The sequence below is a fragment of the Gekko japonicus genome, unplaced genomic scaffold (genome assembly GCF_001447785.1).
Source record: "Gekko japonicus isolate JY-2015 unplaced genomic scaffold, Gekko_japonicus_V1.1 scaffold463, whole genome shotgun sequence".
NCBI classification, from domain to species: Eukaryota; Metazoa; Chordata; class Lepidosauria; order Squamata; family Gekkonidae; genus Gekko; species Gekko japonicus.
Window position 1 is genome coordinate 724,305 of NW_015160224.1, and position 23,466 is coordinate 747,770.

General features: G+C 49.3%; 1 protein-coding gene across 1 annotated transcript in view; it reads left to right on the forward strand.

Moving 5' to 3' along the window:
* The window catches only part of ASS1 (argininosuccinate synthase 1), a 179,718-nt gene that overhangs the window by 33,376 nt on the left and 122,876 nt on the right, over positions 1 to 23,466 (forward strand). The window contains exons 4-5 of the mRNA XM_015411491.1: positions 8,934 to 8,990; positions 14,245 to 14,319. Of these exons, the coding sequence (XP_015266977.1) occupies positions 8,934 to 8,990; positions 14,245 to 14,319 (132 nt within the window). The remainder of the gene's footprint in view (positions 1 to 8,933; positions 8,991 to 14,244; positions 14,320 to 23,466) is intronic.

The window sequence follows — 23,466 nt, forward strand, 5'->3', positions numbered from 1 at the left end:
CTATGATTCTATGAAATAAATAATCCCAATTTGGCGCTGAGAAAAACAAAACTCCAGCTTGGCCCCAGGGTCTGCTTGTGTGATTTTCCTGGGGCAGCACACTTTGGAGCAGCTGGCACAAGAACCAGTACACGGCATATGTTCCCTTGACGAGGAAAGTCCGCTGAACATGCGGGTATATGAAGTGTGTAGGTCTACATCTCATTTTGGGTACAGAGGGCACTTCCTTATTCAGATCTTCTTTGAAATACAGGCCTTTGGGAGGCACTCTGATTAGAAGCTCTTGGCGCCAGAACCGGTGTTTGGACTGGGCATCAGTGTATGTCATCTTGCAGGGGACAGTCTCCAGAGCATGGTCATGTTTCATTTGGGGTGGTCCAAGGATTGTTTTGGGGTGCAGCCAGGCCCCACTGTTTGCCTGTGTGACTTCCCTGGGGGCACCTCATTTTGGAGCAGCTGACACAAGAACCATGCTTTGGACCAGGACACGGCATATGTCTCCTCAAAGGAGAGAGTTCACTGAACATGGAGGTGTATGACATGTGGCGGTCCAAACCTTATTCCAGGATGTAGTGGGCAAACAGTCAAACCAGTTCCTTCTTCAAATCTTTTTTTCAAATACAGGCTTCTTGCCTGCACCTGAAATGGAAGCCTGTGGCTCCGGAACCAGTGTTTGGACCGGGCATCACTGTATGTCATTTTTCAGGGGACAGTCTCCAGAGCATGGGGATGAGTCCTTTGGGATGGTCCAAAGATTGTTTTGGGGTACAGCTTGGCCCCAGTGTGTGCCTGTGTAATTGTCCTGGGGGCGCCTCACTTTGGAGCAGCTGGCACAAGAACCGCACTTTGGATCAGGACACAGCATATGTCCCCTCGAAGGGGAGGGTTTGCTGAACATGGGGGTGTATGAAGTTTGGGAGTCCAAATCTTATTTTGGGGTTTAGAGCTTTCAAACTCTTCTCACTGTTTTTGGATGAATAAGGAACTGGGAATAAGGAATCAACTTCAGCCTTGCGCTTTTATTGGACTTTGGCAGGTTTAAATGTATGCTGGACTGAACAAATGCATAAGATGCATCAGTTCAGTTATAATGTATGTTGTCATGCTGGATTACCAAGGCACGAGGGGAAATCCAGTGTGAGGAAAGAGGGAACAGCTGAAATCAAGGAGGTTGAGAAACAGAATCGAAACGGAGATGTTCAAATCAAAACAGCAGGGATGGGAAATCTGAATGAGATCCCCCCTAATTCTGAGTTCTCATGATGTGTCTCTTTCTAGGCTAAGGCAGCCCACCGAGAGAGTCTCAGTTTTAGAGCCCTCCAAAGTTTTGAATAAACGGAGCTGACTGGGGGGAAACATGTCAAGGCACCGGTTGTGTCTAATCAGTCTACTCAGAATGGCAGCTGCTCACCAAACTCTCGGGCTGCAGTGCCAAATGCACTTACCTGGAGGCTGAACTCTTCCACTGAACTGTTACTTCCAAGGAAACATGCCTAGAATTTAGGGTTGCCACGGCCCCCTGGTCACCAGTGGGGGATGGGGGTAGGGTTGCCAACTCCAGGTTGGGAAACTCCTGGAGGTTTGGGGATGGAGCCTGGGGAGGACAGGGACCTCAGTGGGGTACATAATGCCACAGAGTTCCCCCTCCAAAGCATCCCTTTTCTCCAGGGGAACTGATCTCTGTAGTCTGGAGATGAGCTGTAATTCTGGGGGATCCCCAGGCCCCACCTGGAGGCTGGCACCTGAGAACTGCAACATATGGACTGGCTGAAGCATAGCATTAAGCACCGGCTTCGGAGGCTGTAAAATAGGAGTGGTCCGCCTCCCTCTTTCTCTCTCTTTTAGCACCCAGGGACTATGAGGAATGAGCTCCACTCCATCCCCATCCCCATCCCCCCCCCTCCAAATTAAGCTTTGCTTGCGGGGGAAATGGTATAAAAGTATCAAAGACCAGTAACCCGACCCTGACGAACACACTAGCCTCTGGCGGAAGCTGTGACTTCTTAAGTGTGCAGCACGCACCATCTGCCCCACGGCTTGAGAGCAGATGGGGTTGTTTGGGGCCAGCGAGGAACATTACAGCTTTGGTAGATGTTTTCTCCTGGGTGTTTTGTAAGAGTCCCAGGACGATTCTGCTACCAACAGCAAACTTAGGCCAGCAGGGACCGGATCCGGAGACAGAGCAATGTTAGTCTCACCCGCCGTCCCCAAATCTCCTCAGCCAGGCCCAGTTTCATAGTCTAAAAATGTTTCTCACCATCAAGGCTGAGGCATGAGAGCCAAATCAGGATGCAGGAGGGCCCAGTGGGGTTGTCAACTCTGATGTGGGAAATTACTGGAGATTTGGGGGTGGGGTCTGGGGAGGGTGGGGTTCGGGGAGGGGAGAAACCTCAGCAGGGTATAATGCCATCGAGTCTACCCTCTGGACTCATCCTTTCATTGGCTTACTTAAGATGGTTGCGTGAAAGGCCAGGCTAGTTGGAGCTGTGACATTAGGGACGTGGCTGCATTTTGTGAGGGTTCTCTGTTTCAGCCATACAAGGTTAGGGGCTCAGTGGCAGAGCCTCTGCTTGGCGTGCAAAAGGTCCCAGGTTCAATCCCCGGAATTCCCAGTTAAGAATCAGGTCATAGGTGATGTAGGGAGGGACAGTGGTATGGTATAGCCCAATCTTGTCAGATCTTGGAAGCTAAACAGGTTGGTACCTGGATGGGAGACCACCAAGGGACACTCTGCAGAGGAAGGCAATGGCCATCCACCTCTTACTCATGGTGGCTCATGGAAACCAGCATGCATTGGTGCTATAACAATTAAAACATGCATGATATAAAACACCACTCCAATAAAACCACTTGCTGCTTGTGGCAGAAATTCCTCAGTCTCAAAAGCTCTTTTACATAAGAACATAAGAGAAGCCATGTTGGATCAGGCCAATGGCCCATCCAGTCAAATGCTCTGTGTCACACAGTGGCCAAAACCCAGGTGCCATCAGGAGGTCCACCAGCAGGGCCAGAACTCCAGATGCCCTCCCAATGTTGCTTCCCAAGCATCAAGACTATAGAATTCCATCTTGCCTTGTGGCTAATAGCCACTGATGGATCTCCTCCATCTATGTATATAAAAGAAAGTCCCCTCACTGTAAAATCAACGGCCAAACCCCTGGAACTAGAAACACCAAATTCGGGGAGAGGGCTCCTACTATGAGGTAGATGCTCACTAAGAAGGGATTTTTAGAAACTCAACCCCTAAGTGGGTCAAAAGTGGTAAAATGTGCTCCCTCCATTGATTCCTATGTGGCTGCCAGGCTGCTGCCTCCTCTCTGTTGATCAGCTGCAGAGCTCAGTGTTCTGAGGTAAAAAAAAACCAGTTACAGGAGACTCCACAGAGCTCAACACTCTGTATCACACAGTGGCCAGAAATACCAGTGCCATCAGGAGGTCCACCAGTGGGGCCAGGACATTAGAAGCCCTCCCACTGTCCTGGCCCCACTGGTGGAGTGTCAGGTGTAGGAGAGGAGGTGGGATGCTTACAGTTCCCGGGAAGGTTTGCTCAGCAAGATTGCCTTAGCCCTGCTGCTGGCCCAGCCTCCCTGATGCCTTTAAACATAATCCCCCCAACACCTGACAGGTGGGTGTCTGTCAAGTATAGGAGCAAAACCAATCCATCAGGGATGTCGCCCCAGCACGATCACCTTAGCGATGCTGCTGGCCCAGCCTCTCTGATGGCTTCCAACACACTCCCCCCCATCTCCTACACCTAACAGGTGGTTGCCTGTCAGCTGCAGCAGCGGTTGCAGGGTGCTTAAAGCCATGAAGGAGCCCACCCAGCAGTAATGCCTTAGTGATTAATCCCCCCTCCTACACTGGACAGGCAGTTGCCTATCAGGTGTAGAAGAGGGGGTGGGATGCTTACAGCTGCTGGGGAGGTTTGCTCAGCAAGACTGCCTTAGCCCTGCTGCTGGCCCAGCCTCCGCGATGCCTTTAAACATAATCCCTCCCAACACCAGACAGGCGGGTGTTTGTCAGGTGTAGGAGCAGGACCAGGGAACTTTAATCCAACAGGGACGCCGCCCAAGCAGGATCATATTAGCGGTGCTGCTGGCCCAGTTTAGCCACACTCCCACCCACAATGGAAATATACCCCAAATTTGTAGAAAACTGGTTTTCTTTATTAGGTTATTTAACTTCTCACAATGTGGGTTCTAGAAAATTGGTTCATATGAACTTGCTTAATATCTGATTGCTTGGATGGTGTTTTGAATATGTAGTTATGCCCCAGTTCTAAAATATAACATAAATGAGAAGCATTTTTGTAAACAAAACAAAACAGGGGGTATGCCCTCCCCCCCAAATTCAATACCCAGGCCAAACCCCTGCACCAAGAAACCCAAAATAAGGGGAGTGCATTCCTACCATGACGTCAAACCACCCCCCCCATGAAGAGATTTCTGATAAACGTGACCCCTAAGGGTGTAAAAAAGGGGCAAAATGTGTTTCCCCAATTATTTTCCATGTGCCTGGCAGGCTGCTGCCTCCTTGCCTGCCCCCTCTCCCAATTGGTCAACTGTGTAGTTCAGAGCTCTGAGGTAAAACCTGCCTGCTTGCACCCACCTCCCTCTGATTGCTCAGCTGTGGATCTCAGTGTTCTGAGGTAAAAACACATTTGGAAGAGACTGCAGACAGTTGAAGACAGTTACAGAAATCAACCATTCCCGACTTCTGAACAGACATTTTTCAAAAAAGCCAGCATGGCAATTGAGTTAATGAATGTTTATGGGGAGATAGTAAAGGACCTTTCTAGGAGCCATTTCGATGCATACCTCTCTCACGAACCTGAAGAAATGTCCACCACATCACCACTTGCCTGCTCGAGAGTGAGCTCACCAAGCAGCCTGGTGATCCTAGCACCTGAGGGCAGAACCATCAATGTGGTCTACAGATAGGTCCTTCAGTAGAGGAAAAACAAGTATGTATGTACTTCATTTCTTACACTACAATCTTCTCCATTAGAATTCCTACAACAGATGTCACATTTCAAACTTCACATCATCAGTATTATAACTGGATTTACCAAACTTAAATACCGTAGCGAAGCACGGGTATCAGGCTAGTATTTTAAATAAAGCAGACTTAGGCCCCAGTCACACAGCAAAGTTGCCGCGGGAGAGGCACGGATGGTGGGCAGATTATCCGGGCCGAATCACACCCCAACATCTGGGAAGTGGAGCGCACCTGTGGCTTACCGCCGACGATGTAAGTTAAAAAACTAGTACCTCGTAAACGTTTTTCCACGGGCTGCCTCCAGACTCCCGTGGTGTGATTGCGCTGGCGCACGGCATTCTCCTCCGGTCCCTCGTTTACCCACCAGCGCCAAGGGAAGGACCCGTGGTGTGCCGCCTCTGTGTCTGATAGCGTAATTGTGGATCAAACTGCGCTGGGGCAATTAGCCACGCCTCCCCCCCGCGCGATATCCGGCCTGTGTGACCGGGGCCTTATATAACCTTCTCCAATCAGCTAACATGGGTGCCATCCTGACCTCAGGAAAGGCATTCCAGAGGGCTAGAGCCACAGCAGAAGATGGGCGACATGGTGCTGTGGTGGAGCTGAGGGGTGGGGCAGCCAGGAAGGAGCTGTATGAGGAGCAGGCCAGGATATATATATATAGCAGATATATGAGTTCCAGGCTGTGTAAGGCTTTAAAGGTGGCAACTTGAATGGTACCCAGAAGCATTAGGGTTTCTTAAAATTGGAGTAACATGATCACACCTCCAAAATCGAGGCAACGCATGAATGGCTATGCTGTACTCGTTGTGGTCTCCAAGGGGAGCCCCATATAGAGTGCATTGCGGTAGTCTAGTCTTAAAGTTTCCGAAGTGTGAATCAGTGTGGCCAGATCAGCGAAGTAGGAGGCCCAAACTGGGTGTTAAGCCACGAGGCCTACCTGTTGCTGCCGATGCCATTTTAGCCAATTAAAAATGCTGTGAGGGCATGCCTTCTAATTGAAGAAAGCTTTGGCTCACCCAGAGACACAACAAGCATCCTCTAATCCAGTCACAGCTAATGCTGAGGTAGGGTGGAAGTCCACCCACCCCCTTTGCCCTTCTAACGGAGGGTGACTGAAGGCCTGTTTGGCAGAGGAGGTTGGGAGGAAGAAGAAAATGAGAATGTGCTACAAGGGAGGGAGGATGGGTGGTCTGACCTTCTCACGCTACCACCCCCACAGAGGGAGAGGGGAGGATGAGAGTGCTGCTACCACACAGTGGTAGATTCTCCCAAATACTGGGCCTTGGGAGCTGCCTGCAATACCCATCCGGGACACCGCGGCCCTTCGACTTGCGCCCTTTCGGGCATATCTTTGTTTGTGGGTGCCTGGCGAGACCTTTTCCGTCACCCCCCAAGCAATGCTCCCTTTCAGCTGTGGAGTCTTGTGAGCAAAAATTCTACTTGGTGAGCTGCTGGCATTAAAGTTGTGAGCAAGAGATTCCGCTGCTGCATAAATTAGTAGGTTGCTCTGGAGCCATCCTTCCTGAGCTAAGACAGAAACGTGTGAGCCAGAGGCTAAAAAACTGTGAGCTGGCTGACACTAACTCAGCTTAGAGGGAACACTGCCCCTAAGTGTTTCTAGGAAGCGGGTGGGGCCAGCAGGGCTTCTGACGGCCTCTCGGAGATTTGGTTGGCTCGGCAGATTTTTTAAAATGTCGCATTGGCAGCAGCTGCCAGCACAGCACCAGGAGCTCCACTGTGTGGCTGAAGGCGAGCGGCGGCAGCCATTTTGTGGCTGGCTGTGCCTCCCGTGGGAGCCATTTTGTGGCTGTGCCCACCATGACGTGTCAGAATTCCCAATGTGCCTAAGAAAAGTTGGGGACCCATGGACTAGAATCTTAAAGACCAAAAGGAAGCTCAGATAGTCTGCTTCATTTGCTTTCGCAGCTGCCGCACACTGTTCTTTTTCTTTCCAGCTGCTACATTATACCAGCCCTCTGGCAGCAGCCAGTGCCCCTGTATTTTATTTTATTTTATTTGCTTCCTTCAGGTCTAGAACTTTTTAAAGGACTGTGAATGCTGCCAGTTTCAGGGAGCTGAATCCTGTGCTCCCAGTGCCACATGCTGTGCCTCTTTCTGGGCTGGTTCAGAAGGCTGGGGCAATGTATTCACCTGGTTGTCTCAGACAGATCTCGCCCCAAAACCCTGGCTTTTTAGCCTGCAGGCTGAATGAAAGAGCTACAGGATGGCTTTGTGCCAGTATTTGCCTTTGCAATAATGGTAAGCAGATGGGCAAGGCATTACATGTGCACGGAGAAGAAGGCTAATTAGAGAAAGATACTGTCGGGTGTCTCTTGTTGCTTGTTGATGTCATTAGTCACCCCCCCCAGCCCATCTACTACTGCTCTCATTAAAACACAAATCTCTTCCCTAGTTTTACATGCAGGAGGGAAGGAGACCCTTGGCTTCTTACAAGCCTTTTCCTTTCCCAAAGGCAGCGTGCATTTTGTTCTCTTCAGAAACGGCAGCAGAAGATCTGTAGATGCCCAAATCCATTAATTCACCTCTGAAATTCTGCAAATCTCAGCTTGGGTTTTGGGAGGTTAAGATTCTAGGCCCTGTGGCCGGAGAGATGTGCTTGGAAGAGTGTGGGCGTGGTGGGTGAAATTTCAGAAAATGGTTGAATGAACATTTCCATTTGCTCTTGTGCTGTGAGCAGCTGTCTCCCATTCCTCTCCACTAGCAGAATCTGGCTAAATAAATTGTGCAAATGTCAAAGGCTTGTCTGATTGCATGTCCATCCTATACAAACCTGAAACATTCTGTGTTTAATCTGAAAAGCACAAAACGACTTGGGGAAATGTGTGTGTTTCACAGAGGAGGCCGCTGGGCTTTGAGGTGTGCAGATATGCCATGAATAAGCTTTGTTCCCTCCCTGCATGCTTTCCCCCTCTTCTCAGCAATCGCGTTCAGGACTAGAAACTTTAAAGCAGGAGAAAGAAGTCAGGGAGGGACTGTGACTTCGCAACAGGGAGTCCTGGGTTCAGTCCCAGCACCTCCAACGGAAAGGATCTTTCAGAGTAGGCGATGGGAAAGGCCTTTCTCTGCCTGGGAGCCCAGAGAGCTGCCGCCGGTCAGAACAGACAGTACTTAGCTAGATGGACCAAGGGCCTAAATTTGTGTCACAAGGCTTCATACGTTCATCCTGAAATGGCCAGATATCTGTGCAAATGAGCTGCAGAGGCCCTGGCTCAGTGGTAGGGCACCAGCTTTGTGTTTGGACAGCTCCGCATGCAGGCCTTGGCTCTTGAAGTTAAGGGGTCTTAGAGAGCAGATGTTGGAAGCGGCCCAAACATAAAGCTGCCTGATACTGAACCAGACGCTTGGGGTCCATCGAGGTCAATATTGTCTACTTAGACTAGCAGCAGCTCTCCAGGGTCTCCGGCAGAGGACTTTCACATTGCCTACCTCCTGAGTCTTTTAGCTGGAGACACCAGGGGTTGAACCTGGGACCTTCTGCAAGCAAAGCAGAGGCTCTTCCACTGAGGAGGAGGAGGAGGAGGAGGAGATTGGATTCATACCCCACCCTTCACTACCCAAAGGTGTCTCAGAGCGGCTTACAAACTCCTTTCCCTTCCCCTCCCCACCACAGACCCTCTGCGAGGGAAGTGGTCAGAACTGAGCCAAAGCTCCTCCCTACACAGTAGACAGTCTTGGGCTGGGTGGGCTCAGGCTCCAACTCGCAATCAAAGACATCTTTATGTGTTCGTATTCAGTAGAGCTTCGTGTGAGGTGCTGGCCTGAGCCTGTTCCCACCCACGGAGCACTGAACCAGCTGCCAGTCCAAAACATGGGGCAGGTGCAAAATGGCTGGCACCCAGAATGTCTAAATGTGAGAATCTGTGACGTGGGGCATTTGGCCGTGCCTTCAAGTTCTTCTTCTCTTCTTTCAGGGTAATGACCAGATTCGATTTGAGCTCACCTATTATGCCCTTTGCCCGCAGATCAAGGTAAGGACCGATATAGGCTGCATTCTTATCACCCTTTATTCATTTACTTATTTCTGCCAAGTGCCATTGACTGTTCCTAGGAACGTCAGTTAGTTAATCCAAAAGAATGAATTATTAAATTGATAAGATTAAATTTGCACCTGTTTGCACGGGCATCGAAACACTTCGTAAGTAAAGAGCCTGCTTTGTTTTTCTGTGATGCCTGGATGTGTCATATCAGCTAAGGCCATAAGAACATTAGAAGAGCCCTGCTGGATCAGACCAGTGGTCCATCTAGTCCAGCATCCTGTCTCACACAGTGGCCAGCCAGTTCCTCTGGAGGGCCCGGAACAGGGCAAGAGAGGCCCAGGCTTTCCCCTGAAGTTGCCTCCTGGCTCCGGGATTCAAAGGTTTAGTGCCTCTGAATGTGGAGGTTCCCCTCGGTCACCATGTCTGGTAGCCACAGATAGACTTATCCTCCATGAATCTAATCCTCCTTTCAAGCTGTTTATTCCTGTGGCCATCACTACATCCTCTGGCAGCGAATTCCACATTTTAATCACTCTCTGTGTAAAGTAGTATTTTACAAGAGGCCTTCCCTCCCATGTGGAAGAGGAATTGGGAATGCTTCTTCAGGGATGACCTTTCATAGGTACTTCTATCAAGCAAAGGACCACGTTTAAGACCTGTTAATCAGGGACACCTATGATGTCACTGGATTTGAAAAGTGCAGTTCTTGAAAAGGCCCCTCTCTAGCACCAGGTAGTAGCAAGGTTCAGTCCTCCTCAGGGCAGAGCTTGCTGAATTGTGGAATTTGGCAGCCTCCTTTTGTCTTGGGGGGGTCATGAGCACAGACCAGAGCCTTTGAGAGTTCAATATTGAGGGGGGAAAGACTGAGAGATAGGCAGAGGGATTCGATTGCTTCATGTTGTTTGCTCCGCCCCAGGTTCCGCTCCTCCAAAACGTGACTGCTGGTACTGGGAAGTGTTGTCCACTTGTAGCTGACTTAAGGGGTTTTCAAGACAAGAGAGGAGCAGAGGTGGTTCGCCAGGGCCTGCCTCTGCCTGGCAGCCGTAGACTTCCTCGTTGGTCTCCCATCCGAGCACTAACCAGGGCCGGCCCTGCTTAGCTTCTGAGAACTGATGAGATCTGGCTACCCTGCGCTATCCGGGTCAGGGCAGAACTTAGCTCATGGTTCAAGCTAGGCAGCTAGTGATGAGGATGCTTTGCTCCTCTTCCCAGGCAGCACACTCACCTGGCCTCTTCAACACCAGGGGTTGCGTAACACCCACTGGTTAAATTCAGCATGTGTCAAAGACTCTGTGAGCAAGGTGGTTGGTTTGGTTTCATTTGCGTCCCGGCCTTCCTCCCAGGAGCTCATGGAAACATACATGTTTCTCCCCCCCCCCATTTTTATCCTCACGACAACCCTGAGAGGTAGGTTAGGCTGAGAAGGAAGGTGACTGACTGAAGATCTCATAAGAACATAAGAACATAAGAGATGCCAATGTTGGATCAGGCCAAAGGCCCATCCAGTCCAACACTCTGTATCACACAGTGGCCAGAAATACCAGTGCCATCAGGAGGTCCACCAGTGGGGCCAGGACATTAGAAGCCCTCCCACTGTTGACCCCCCAAAGCACCAAGATGACAGAGCATCACTTGCCCCAGAGTCCCTATCTATACCTTGTGGCTAATAGCCATCTCCTCACATGTCTGAGCAGAGATCGGAACCCTGGTCTCCCCCATTGGGGTAGAAATTGTAGCTTAACAGTGCAGTCCTGTGCAGAGTGATTCCAGTCTGAACCAACTGAAATGAACAGGCTAAGACTGGAGTGACCCTCTTTAGAATTGCATTGTCAACGGCAGATTTCAATTACTTCTATAGAGACTTTGAGTTGCAATCCATCCAGATGTTCTGCAGCTGCACTGATAGCCTGTGGCACTGGGTATGGTGCTGGGCAGCTGGGTGTGCCCCCCTTGCTAGTTGCCGTGCAGAAGGCTATCTCATCTCTTAATTCAGAACCTAAAAAGGTTAGTCAAGAATAGAAGAGGGCCAACTCTAAAAATCTAATTATGAAACATACAAAAATATACATGTATTTATTAAACACAAATTAAAATCACAAATAAGGGCCCATTCATACCTCATATACAAATATAAAAATACAAAGGCTGATAAAATAGACCTAACGCGTTTCGGCCTTCACAGGCCTTCCTCAGAGGTCTAATGCAAATAGAACATATTGGCTAATATGTAAATATATATATACAATCAAACATATACAAACTATGAAGTAAAGACCAGAAAACAATTGTTCCAAAGTTTAACCACTGAGCAAAAATACAAATGAAACCTCCAGTGCAATCACATGTCCAGTAGTACTTCTCTCTGGTCAACTATATATATTCTCCTGAGATTGTATAGCCAAATGTTCCCAATGAAATATTCCTTAAGTTAAAAGCAGGTTCTGAATTCTAGGTTTCAGGTTCAGGTTTCTTTCCCTTTTCCCTTTTTTATCTCGTCTCTTAAACCATCCCGTAAAAGAGTTTCTGAAATTTATCCCACCGTTGCAGCCTGCCCTCTCAGTCCCTTCGCTTCATTTCCCACTGCCTTGGTCACAGTGGAGGCCTTGGAGCATGTGCAAAGTGCCTTCGACGCTTGTCTGTGCGCATCCAGGGTGGGCTGCGGAAAGCCTGCCATCATGAGATGGGCTCCTCCTTGGCCCCCCACCGTTGCCTTCTGAAGGGGCACCCAAATGTTCCGCTTATTTCCAGCATTGGTCTGGGCGCGTCTATCGATTCTGGTATTGCCCTATGTCAATAATGCAGATGCCTAGAGCAAGGCACCCCTGAGGAGTGGCTGCGGAGGGTAAGCCGACCCCGTCTCCACCCCTCCCCTGATCATCCCTTCCTCGAGGCAGGTTGTGCAGCCAGGAGGAGGATCTTGGATTACCTTTGTTTGGGGGGGATTAAAAGGATGACGGATGGATGCTTAAGGCTTGGTGCTTCTTGCTGTCAGACTGACTCCAGCTTTTTGTTTGGAGAAAAGCTATAATGTCGTGTGTGTGTGTGTGTATGTGTGTGTAGCGGTTAGAGTGTTGTGCACGGGAGAGATGTTCAAACACCCTGCTCAGCCATGTGTCAAGGATCTGGAACCTTCGCCCTGAGCCTGGCCACTCCACAAGGGCGTTGTGATGGTCCGGATGAGGTGTGCCTCCCTCAGTACGATCCCAGGAGCTCAGAGCCCCAGCCAGTCTGGGGCGGCGGGTGAACCGCTGGGCTTGTCAACTCTGGCTTGGGAAATTCCTGGAGCTTTGGGGGCCAAACCTAGAGAGGGACTTCTGCTTCTCTAGACTGCATGGTGTACCATAGACCTTGCCCTCTGAAGCCACCATTTCCTCCAGGAGGGCTGATCTCTGTCGTCTGGGGGTCGGTTGTAATCCCAGGAGAGCTCCAGCCCCCACCTGGATGCTGGCAACCCGATGCACAGCGCTGTTGAACCAGTTCACGCCTTGCAAAGGCTGTCTGTCCCCAGATGTCTGCCCTGGTCTTGTTGACAGGAGGTCCTTGCTTGAAAACTGATTCCCAGGCTCAGATCAGAACCATGGGGCACAGGGGGAGGTGTGGGGAGGTTAGGAAGATGAGGAAGAGATTGGATTTCTAGCCCACCCTTCACTACCCGAAGGAGTCTCAGAGCAGCTTACAATCTCCTTTCCCTTCCCCTCCCCACAACAGACACCCTGTGTGGTAGGTGGGGCTGAGAGAGCTCTGGGAGAGCTGCTCGTGAGGGAACAGCTCTGAAAGAACTTGTAACTGACCCAAGGTCACACCAGCAGATGCACGTGGAGGAGTGGGGAATGAAACCCCGTTCTCCCAGATGAGAGTCCGCGCACTTAACCACGACACCAAACTGGCTCTCCAGACTTCTCCCCCCGTGACCTGAAATGACCTCAGGGAGCCAGCACTTGCCCTTCTGGGAATGCTTGTGTGCACTGACGAACCACACTGGAAGTTTCCCTTCTGGAGCAAAGAGTGGCTCCCAGGGGTACTTCAGGCTGGGGAAATGCTGCGAGGGGAGAGGGGAGACTCAAGCGCCTTCTCCTGGTGCACCACAGCCCTCGTCTGAGTCGAGAATTCTAAGCAGGGAACATCAAGCGGCCACGGAGACGTTGTAACTTGTGAACTGGGCAGACCTCCTGCATGGTTTGTATTGGTAAACGGCTGCGGCGGGAGCCCTCCGTTCAGACTGGGATGGGGTACTGGGGCAGGGGTAGGGGCAGGGAGGGGCCTTGACCCTTCCTCCTCCTGGGCTGCTTTCCTCGTCTTCTATCACCCTGCGAGGCTGCACTTTGGCCCGCTGTGGGGGAACCACATCACAGGTCTCCTGTCAGTTTCCCCCAAGAGGGCGAAAAGGATCTTGGCATGGGGATCCGAAGGGGGAACAACGGCACGGGGGAATGCGGCAACCCTCCCATGCCAGCGTGGCCCAGATCTGAGTCACACGCCCCTCCCCCCTATGGCAGTCAGTTGTCAATCACACCTGTCAAAACCTCAGAATCTGGGTGAGACGACATTTCCCAGGATTCTTTCGGGGCAAACCACAGTACTCCTAAAGAGAGTCACACCCTTCTAAACCCCTGTGCTTGCTTGCCATAGAGCCCCTGGATGTAAAGCGGCCATTTTTTCTCCAGGGGAACAGATCTCTCTCGTCTGGAGATCAGCTGTCCTTCCAGGAGATCCCCCAGCCCCACCCGGAAGTTAGCAACCCTAACTTCAGTGCACTTAGAAGGGTATAACTCTGCATGGGATCACATTATTAAACTGGTATTAAACATCTTCAGGGTTGCTGCATAGACATGCTGTAGACTTCCCCCAAACCCATGGGGTTTGTGTCAGAGCTGGGAAGCTGCTGCTGCTGCTGCTGCTGCTGCTTCTTCCCCGTGCCCTGTCCACAGCAACAACTGCCGTGGCAGATTTGTGGCTTCTGTCAGAGCTGGGAAGCTGCTGCTGCTGCTCCTTCTTCCCCATGCCCTGTCCACAGCAACAACTGCCACGGCAGATTTATTTATAGGCAGAGCACTTGCTTGGCATGCAGAAACGTCCAGGTTCAGTTTCTGACATCCCCAGTTAGGCCCTTTCTCTGCAGGAGACCCTGGAGAGCCACCACCAGACAGAAAAGGCAGCACTCAGCCAGCCCTGCCAGAGGTTTGTCTCGCTGTAAGGCAGCTCCGTATGTGTCACACCAACCAATTCTTTCCCACCCTCTCTGTAGGTCATTGCTCCCTGGCGATTGCCGGAATTCTACAGCCGCTTCCGAGGGCGGAGTGACCTGATGGAGTACGCCAAGGTACCGGTATCCTTCCCTCCTTCCTGATGCCAGGACTGCCGCGTGTACTTTCCTGACAGTCCTCCGAACTCCCCCTGCTCTGCGGATCCCTCTCAGGGAAAGGGCCACTTCTGGAGAGGAGAGGAACTTGCTTCTGAAAATTCTCCCCCAAGCAAACTGTTCGAGATCCAGATCTGCAGAAGATTCGTCTCCGTGGTCTACCTTTGACCTGGGTCTGGATCCTATGAACAAGAGGATGTTTGTGCAGATATTTCTCACCTCCATCAGCAGCCTCCTGGGACCTCTGAGAAGGTGATGCGCAGAGCCACAGGTACAAGAGACTGTGGCGAACAGGTGGAAGGGGATGGAATGGCCTCGCAGTGCTCTTTCCTCTCATGCCTGAAGTTCCATACGGACAGGAGGGAAATCGTACCACGCCGGCAGATTCCCCTTCTTCACCACAGCCTCCGGTGTCTACAGGAATCCTGTGGCTCCCAGCACCACCTTTCAGGAGATCACACAGGGCTGTTGTGAACAGAGGCAAGCGGGAAAGATCCATGACTGGGAGTCTCTTTTGTTTCTGGTCTGAGGCATCCAGCCCCTCTGATGATATTTGTTTATTATTCCGTTTTGTTTCATTTATGCTCCTGCCTTCCTCCCCAATGGGGACCCAAGGCAGCTTATGTCATTCTCCTCTCCTCCCTTTTATCCTCACAACAACCCTGGGAGGTAGGTTAGGTGGATAGTGTGTGACCGATTGGCCCAAGGTCACCCAGCAAGCTTCCACAGCATGAGTGGGGATTCGAACCCGGGTCTCCCAGATACTAGTCTGACACTCTTAACCCCGACACCACGCTGGCTCTTTGGGCGCGATCACATGCAAAATTAGCCACGCCATAGGTGCGAATGCCGGGCGGATTTTAAGGGCGCGATCAGACGCCAACATCTGCCAAGTGTCCCGCTCCCGTCGGCAACCCGTTTTGCTCTGCTGCAGACGCGGAGTAAAAAGACACTGGGGAAAACCCAGCAGCAAATGGGCTTGCTACGGGCCAGGAACGGACTTTCCCCAGTGTGATTGCGCCAGCACGCTTCCATGGCATTGGGATGGTCTGATCGGGCCATCCTTACTCCATGTCGTTGTCCCCCCCCCCCTTTCGGTATGCACATCATCGCACACTGCATAGGGAGCACTCAGTGCGGAGACGCGAATCGTCGATTGATTGAAGCGCACCGGAAACACGCGGCCAAAAAAACACAACCCGACTCACCCACAGTCAATGCTCCCTCTAAGCTGTGGAGTCTTGTCAGCAAAAAATTCTACTTTGTGAGCTCCTGGCATTAAAGTTCTGAGCGAGTGATTTGGCTACTGCATAAACTAGTTTGCTCTGGAGCCGTCCTTCCTGAGCTAAGACAAAAATGTGTGAGCTGGAGGCTAAAAAACTGTGAGCTAGCTCACACTCACTCAGCTTAGAGGGAATACTGCCCACGGTTGTGTCTGATCACGCAGTGGTGGGCTGCCCCCGCAGCTTCCAGGGACTGTGTGATCGTGCAAATGTGGGTCAAATTCCTGCGGAGCAAATAGCCTCACTTCCCCCCCCCCCCGCATTATCTCGCCCGTGTGAACACTGCCTTTGCATTTCAGTTGTGCTTGATGTTTGTCGGTTGGTGTTCCACAAAAGTTGTGGGTTGCGCTGGTTGCAGTGGCACAGAGAATCTGGCTGTGTTTGATAGCTGGCACTTCAGCAGAGTGAGAACCTCCAGCAGGCGAGAACGGCTACCCCTTGTGCCCGGGGGAGGAGGTGAAGTGCCAAGTCTTGTCTGCACATGTAACAGGCGAGGGATACCGTTTTTGAACGCTCCCCCCAAGTTCAAAGAGTTCTGGAAGATCTGGAGGTTGAATCTGGGCAGGGGAAGGAGGTCCAGGGGGATGTGATGTAGGGATGCCACCTCTGGGTTGGGAAATTCCTGGAGATTGGGGAGTGGAGACTGGGGAGGGCAGCCAAGGCTCCTTCTAGGCTGTGGGGTCCTGTGAGCAAAAATCCTACCCTGTGCACTGCTGGCATGAAAGCTGTGAGCGAGCGATGTGGCTACTGCATAGATTAGTCTGCTCCGGAGCCCTCCTTCCTGAGCAAAGACAAAAATGTGTGAGCCGGAGGCTAAAAAACTGTGAGCTAGCCCACACCAACTCAGCTTAGAGGGAGCACTGGAGGGCAGGGTTTGGGAGGGGAAGGGGCTTAGTAGGGATATGATTCTACCCTCTGAAGCAGCCATTTTCTCCAAGGGAACGGATCTCTTTAGCCCAGAGATCAGTTGTAATTCTGGATCCCCAGGCCCCGCCTGGAGGCTGGCAGCCCCAGGTCTGATCTGAATCAGGCCCCACAAGTCTGCAAATCCGGTTTCACCAAGGAACTTCCAACGGGACGGACCCAGCAACCAAACAGCAGGTGGTCAGAGTCTTACTGTGCTAGCAGGCCGTGGACTGGCCTGTCAAGTTCCTTGGGAAATCCCTGCTGGTGGACAGTTGCCCGGGAGGGCCACAGATAGCCATGGGGAAACTGAGCCAGGGGGGCCTCAGCAGTGCTGGCGGCATCCCAGCGGCCACTTGGCTGAGCTTACTTCAAGGCTGTCCCAACGCCCCCATTCATCCCATGCACCAGTTTTGTACTTGCATGGAATTTTACGCATTGGAGAGCATTAAAATATTAGATCCTTCCCTCCCCTACGCCTGCAGCTTGAGGTAGTGCAGTCCTCAGGAGAATGAGGTGGTAAAATGCTGAGACCGTCACCACGGTTTCAGACTGCGTGGGGGGAGGATCGTGGAGGATCTCACTTTGCACCGCAAGCAAAGGGAGGGTGCAGAGCCTTCCTGCCTTGACCTGGATCTGCCAGGCTTGCCCAGATCTTGTCGGATCTCAGAAGCTAAGCTGGGTCTGCCCTGGTTGGTACTTGGATGGGAGACCTCCAAGGAAGTCCAGGGTTGCTATACAGAAGGAGGCAACTGCAAACCGCCTCTGAACATCTCTGGCTTTGAAAACCGGGGGGGGGGCATCAGAAGTCAGCTATGGCTTGACAAGGCAGGGAGGCAGACCGTGTCTCCCCAGAGTGCTATACTGTTCTGTCTGCAGGGAGTTATTGTGTACCAAGGAATGCTGACAGCTGGGACCCACCAAGGCTGGGTCACCTCATTCTCCTGCCTTGTGTGAACCAGGACTCAATCAACTGCCGGGTTGCCACAGGATAGGGTTGCCAACCTCCAGTTGGGGCCTGGAGGTTTCCGGCTATTACCATTGCTCTCCAGACAGCAGAGGTCGGCTCCCCTGGAGAACACGGCTGCTTTGGAGGGTGGCCTGTGTGGCCTTGTCCCCTGCTGAGGTCTCTCCCCTCTCCCCCCCAAGCCCCCCCCAGTCCTGGCAGCCCTGCCACAGGGCAGGCAGGCTGCAGGTCTTTGCCCAGGATGGGGGCACCATGAAACCATTCCAGAGCTGCTGGGACAAAGCGCTGCAGCCTCTCGCGGGCTTGCTTGAGGAGAGACCCAGAGAGGGCCTTCAAAAGCCACCCATTTCCCCCTCTCCGCTCTGCTGATGCAAACGTGCGGTTTTTCTTCCCCCTTCTTTCTTTGCAAGGACCCTTTAATTTTCTAACCTTAAAGGGCACTTTGGATTTCACTCCACACAATCTCTTCACGGTGGCAATTACAGCCGCCCCTGCGGGAGGGCTTCTGCTCTGTCGTCTTTGGGGTGGGAGGACACCCCTCCTTTTTTCTTAAAAAAATGCCCCGTAATTATCTAGATGTTAATTGTAACCCACTTTCAAGAGAGAAACTTGTCCCACCTGAATGGCTTATGTGATTATCAAAGTAAATGCACATTCGCTTGGCTTTCCTTGTCCTTCCAACCCCCCCCCCTTTTCTTTTTCTTTTTAAATTTTTTTTTTTTGAAGAACAAGTTGCAATAAAACATATTAGAAGTTTTGCATCAGGTTCTTTCAATGCCCACCAGGGGACCTTTCTTTTCAACGACTTTACGGAAATGCTTGACAACTGGGCTCAATCAATCAAAAGGAAAAGAGCAGCTATGTGTATAAACCAGAAAATTGCTTGAGTCTCCCCACCCCCCCCCTCTTCCTTGAGTCTCCCCCCCCCCCGTCTTTTCTCCCTTCCAAATAGCTGCCATCTAAAGCAGGCCAGATAATACCTGCAAAGCCAAGGCACTGAGCTGGAGGCCCTCATTGCGTGGGTGCTCAGCACGGCGGACGCGGCCACGTCCCGTTTACACACACACACAAAAGCCCCCCCAAAAAACGCTTGTGTTCCCAGACTTGTATTTTGCCATCTGTTATTTGTTATTAAGAGGGGAATTTACAAGTGTCTCCCATATGTTGCCAAACAAATTGTCAAATAGGCGACTTATTAAGATGGCTGTTTTTTTTAACTATATGGAAAATGGAACATGTGTTTTCTATTTTCATTTTTTGTTTTTAAAAAAGAAGAAGGCCTGAACAGCTCTGGGATGGAGTGTGTGTGTGTGTGGGGGGGGACAGCTTAAAGCAATTAGAGTAGAATGAGGAGGTGTTTTAGAGACTATTCAAGCCGCTGCCTTGTGTGTCTGCATTCAGGGGGTATTGGTTAATGGAAAAACAAATGGGCTTTTTTGTACTCGTTCTTTGTCAGAACACCGTTTTTGGATTCAAGGCACAGATGAGATCCTTTTGGGGACAAGACAGTGGTATTGTAGAGCTGCAAGTTTTTGTACTTGGGGAAAGCGGGAAGTAGCTCCCGGTGATGTGCTGATGTAGGCTTGTGAATATTTTGGTATGGCCATAACTACAAGTACCAGGTGGTGTTCCTGATGAATAACACACAACACCCCCCACCCATAAGCTTACCAGTGTCCAGTTTTGAACCATTTTCAAAGAAATCCGAGGGTTGCCAGGTTCCCCCGGCCACTGTTGGGGATGGGGGGTGTAGGGTTGCCAGACTGAGGTCCCAGCCACACGTGCCGGAAAACGTTGGGGGGGGGAGGCATGGCTATTTGCACCGTTGCATTCTGATCCGCCATTATGCAATTAGACGCAATGGCGGCGCACTGGGGTTTTGTCCTTTAGTGCGTGCTGCAAAGAGAACGGCCGAAGGGAATAGGCGCGCACTGGCGTGATCACACCGAACGAGTCCGTTTGCAGCCCGTGGCAAACCATTTGCTAGTAGATCTTTGCAGGTACTTTTTAACTGCGCATCTTTGGCGGCACGCCACGGGTTGGTGTTAGATAGTTTAGTATTTAATTTCTTAATTTCTTAATTCAGCAGAGTTTAGCAGAGTAAAAATGAGTCTGAGTCCATGGTAGTTTCAAAATATAAAAATTTACTAACAACCTATCAAGGGTAGGGTAAACAGGAGGTAAAATAACAAAGAGCTTTATTTCTACATCCTCATGTCTAGATAGACTTCCTTACATGGCTAAGGTCTAATGGAGAGTGATGGAGAGTGGAGCTTCTTCTTGCTCAGGGACAAAGAGCCATAAAATGCTAAATAGTAACACTCCATTCCCCAATCAGAACAACAAACTAGATCTGTATCTGGCGGGCTTTCTAACTCTCTAAGCAGATAGGATACAAACAAACATGTGATTCAGAACACAATATTAACTCAGTAAATACTGAATAGAAGTGTTCTAACTTGTAACTTCCAACACCCCTTCTCAAGTTATAACACTGAAATCATGCAAATTTAAACTTTTACGAAGATTCTCAAAAACGTTGCTTGTCAAGCGGCTTGGTCAGGATGTCGGCAGTCATCTGGTCAGTAGGACAGTAACGAAGTTCAATGAGTCCTTTGTCTTGTAAGTCTTTCACATATTTGCATTGAAGAGCAATGGTCTTACTCTTGGATTTGGTGCTCTCACCTTTGCAGAGAACGATGCAAGCTTGATTGTCCTCATACATTATTATTGGTTTCGGTTCGTCTATTCCAAAGTCTTTCAGTAGATGAATGATCCAGTACAGTTCATAGCTGGCACTTTGCGCTGATACACATTCAGCTTCTGCAGTAGAGATCGCTACAACAGATTGCTTTTGACTAGTCCAGTCAATTAAACTGTTTCCATAGTAGAATAAGTATCCACTTGTAGATTTTCCATCAGTTGTGTCTTTTCCCCAGTTGGCATCCATGAATCCAGTCAGTCTTGGTTCATCACAGGATGAGATTTTCAGTTTGTAATCCAAAGTTCCTTTTAGGTATCTTGCCAGTCTTTTTACAGCTTTCCAGTCATGGATAGTCGGTGAGCTGGTCTTTCTGCATAATAGTCCAACAGCTGAAGTTATGTCTGGTCGACAAATTTTGCTAAGATACAATAATTTTCCTATTGCTGATCTGTATTCGTGGTTATTTGGAAGTAGTGGTCCCTCTGTATTCTTGAGGTAATCCTTTTCAAGAGGTGTGCTCACTGGCTTGGAATGTTTCATTCCTACAGATTCAATAAAGTCCATGATCTTTTGCTTTTGGCTTAGAAGAAAACTTCCATCATCAGTTCTTTCAATTTGTATTCCAAGATAGTGTTTTATAGGTCCCAATTGTTTCACTTCCACTTCCTTGTTTAGTTCATCTGCTATTTCCTGTACATCTCCTTGATTTTCACAACAAATAATCAAGTCATCAACATAAATGAGTATGTACTGATATTGTCCATTTTTGATTCTTGAGAACAAACACGGTTCTGCTATTCCTTGTTGAAAGTTCTGTTTTTGTAACAGTTCAGTCAGTTTCTCATTCCACGCTTTTGCTGCTTGCTTTAGTCCATAAACGCTTTTGTTGAGTTTGCACACTAGGCCTTCTTGTCCTTTTGTTGAAAATCCTTCTGGTTGTTCCATGTAGATTTCTTCATTCAATTCTCCATTGAGAAACGCAGTTTTGACGTCCAAATGTTCAATGTGCATGCCCCTTGAGGCTGCTATGCTCAAAAGTGTTCTGAAGGTTGTGTAGCTTACAACAGGTGCAAAAGTTTCCGAGAAATCGATTCCATATTTTTGAGAAAATCCTTTTGCGACAAGACGAGCTTTGTACTTGTCCACTTCGCCGTCAGGGTTATACTTCACTTTGTACACCCACTTACAGCCGATGGCTTTTCTTTCTGAAGGTAACTCAGTAAGAGTCCAAACTTGTTTGTCTTGCAAAGATGCAAATTCTTCTTCCATGGCATTAATCCACTTGCTTCTTTCAGATGCAGGTAGTTGATTAACTTCCTTCCAGTTAGTAGGTTCCTTTATTTGTTGCACACTTGCACAAATTCCGTACATTGGTGGTGGAACACCTTTGGTACTCCTTGCTGATTGTCTCACAGCAGTTGTCTCTCTTACCCTTGGCGTTGCCTCTCCTGGTTCCCCTTCTGAGGTGGAATTCCCTTGTTCCCCTTCTGAGGTGGAATCCTCTTGTGGAGATGGACCTGCCTGGTCACAGGTGGTCTCTGCAGATTGCCAAGTGATCACATCAAAGAAAGAGACATCTGTAGATTCCTGATTGACAGGTTGTGCTGTGGACTCAGCTGGCTTAGGAGTTTGCAGGATGTTACTCTCATCAACATGTACCACATTGCATTCTCTAATTACACAGTTTGTAGAATCAAAAATTCGGTAGCCTTTTCCTCCTTGAGCGTACCCCACTAGGATACCAATTTCTGCTCTTGGCTCTAATTTGCCCCTTTTCTCTTTTGGAATGTGGGCATAGGCTTTAGATCCAAATGCTTTAATGTGTTTAAGTCCAGGCATCCTGTTATGCCATAATTGAAAAGGAATTTTATTTGTAGTTTTAGATGGAACTCTATTGTGCAGGTAAGTAGCTGTATTGACTGCTTCACCCCACATATCTTCTGAAATTCCAGATTGTATTAGCATAGAACGCGCCATTTCTAGTATGGTTCTGTTTAAGCGTTCCGCTGTTCCATTTTGTTCTGGAGAATAAACAATAGTTGTTTGATGTTCAATTCCTTCTTGTTCCATGAACCTTTGGAACTCACTGCTGCAATACTCTGTGCCATTGTCAGTGAATAACACTTCAGGCGCTTTGCCAAATTTATTTTTAACAGCAGCAACATAGCACTTAAATTTGTCAAGTACTTGGTCTTTACTTTTAAGTAGGTAGGTATAGACATATCTGGATTTTGCTTCCATAAAAGTCACAAAGTATTTACTACCACCAGTAGATTGTTTGATAGGGCCAACAAGATCTGAGTACACAGTCTCTAGAAAACCTTTATCTTGTTCTGGATTTTTGCCTCTGTAACAAGGCGCTTTGCCTTTTGCCTTAAAACAGGTATCACAACCATTACTAATAGTATTGCATTCAACAGCATCAATATTACAGCCCTTCAGAAGCTTTCTCACACTTTGTAAATTTCTGTGAGCAAACATCACATGCCATTTAAATAAACAGTCTTTGTGCTCACATTCAGATGATTTTGTGTGAAACACAGGTCCACTTGTGTCCAGTTCATCATTTTCAGTTATGCCAAGATTTCTTACATAATGGTAACTGTCGTGCTCTTCCATAATGAGCTCGACTCCATCTTTGTGCCAAATTTTTCCTTGTCCCTTTTTAAGATTAATGTTAAAACCAGCAGCAATAATTCTCCTTGAGGAGATCAGACAAGTACTAGCTTCAGGCACAAATACACAATCATTTAAAGTCATTTGCTGAATTTGGCCAGCAGAATTTAACACATTAAGAAAAATCTTTCCTGTTCCAGCAACTCTCAATGGTTCATTATCAACTTTGATCAGTTTGGGCATCTCATCTTTATTCAGATCAACAAAATATTCAGCACTGTTGCAAATGTGGACGGCACTCCCTGTGTCCAGTAGCCACAGTGATTCATCACTGTATTCTCTGCTATGATTAATGTTTACAGCAAGCACATTCGCACATTCGGCTCGCTTTCCTGCAGTTTCTGGCACAGCCTCTCTCAGGAGAAACACAGGCTTGGATTTTTCCTGCCCCTGATGACCGTTTGGCTTCCCATTGCCACGCCCTCTGGCGTTTCCTCTTACAGAAGAAATAGGGGGAGAGCGCATGTCTTTATTTCTTTGATCTGTCTGTGATTGTCTAAACCAGCAGTCTTTGGAAAGATGGCCCGTTCGGGAACAGACAAAGCATTTAACGGCCTTCTTTACATTTCCTTTGT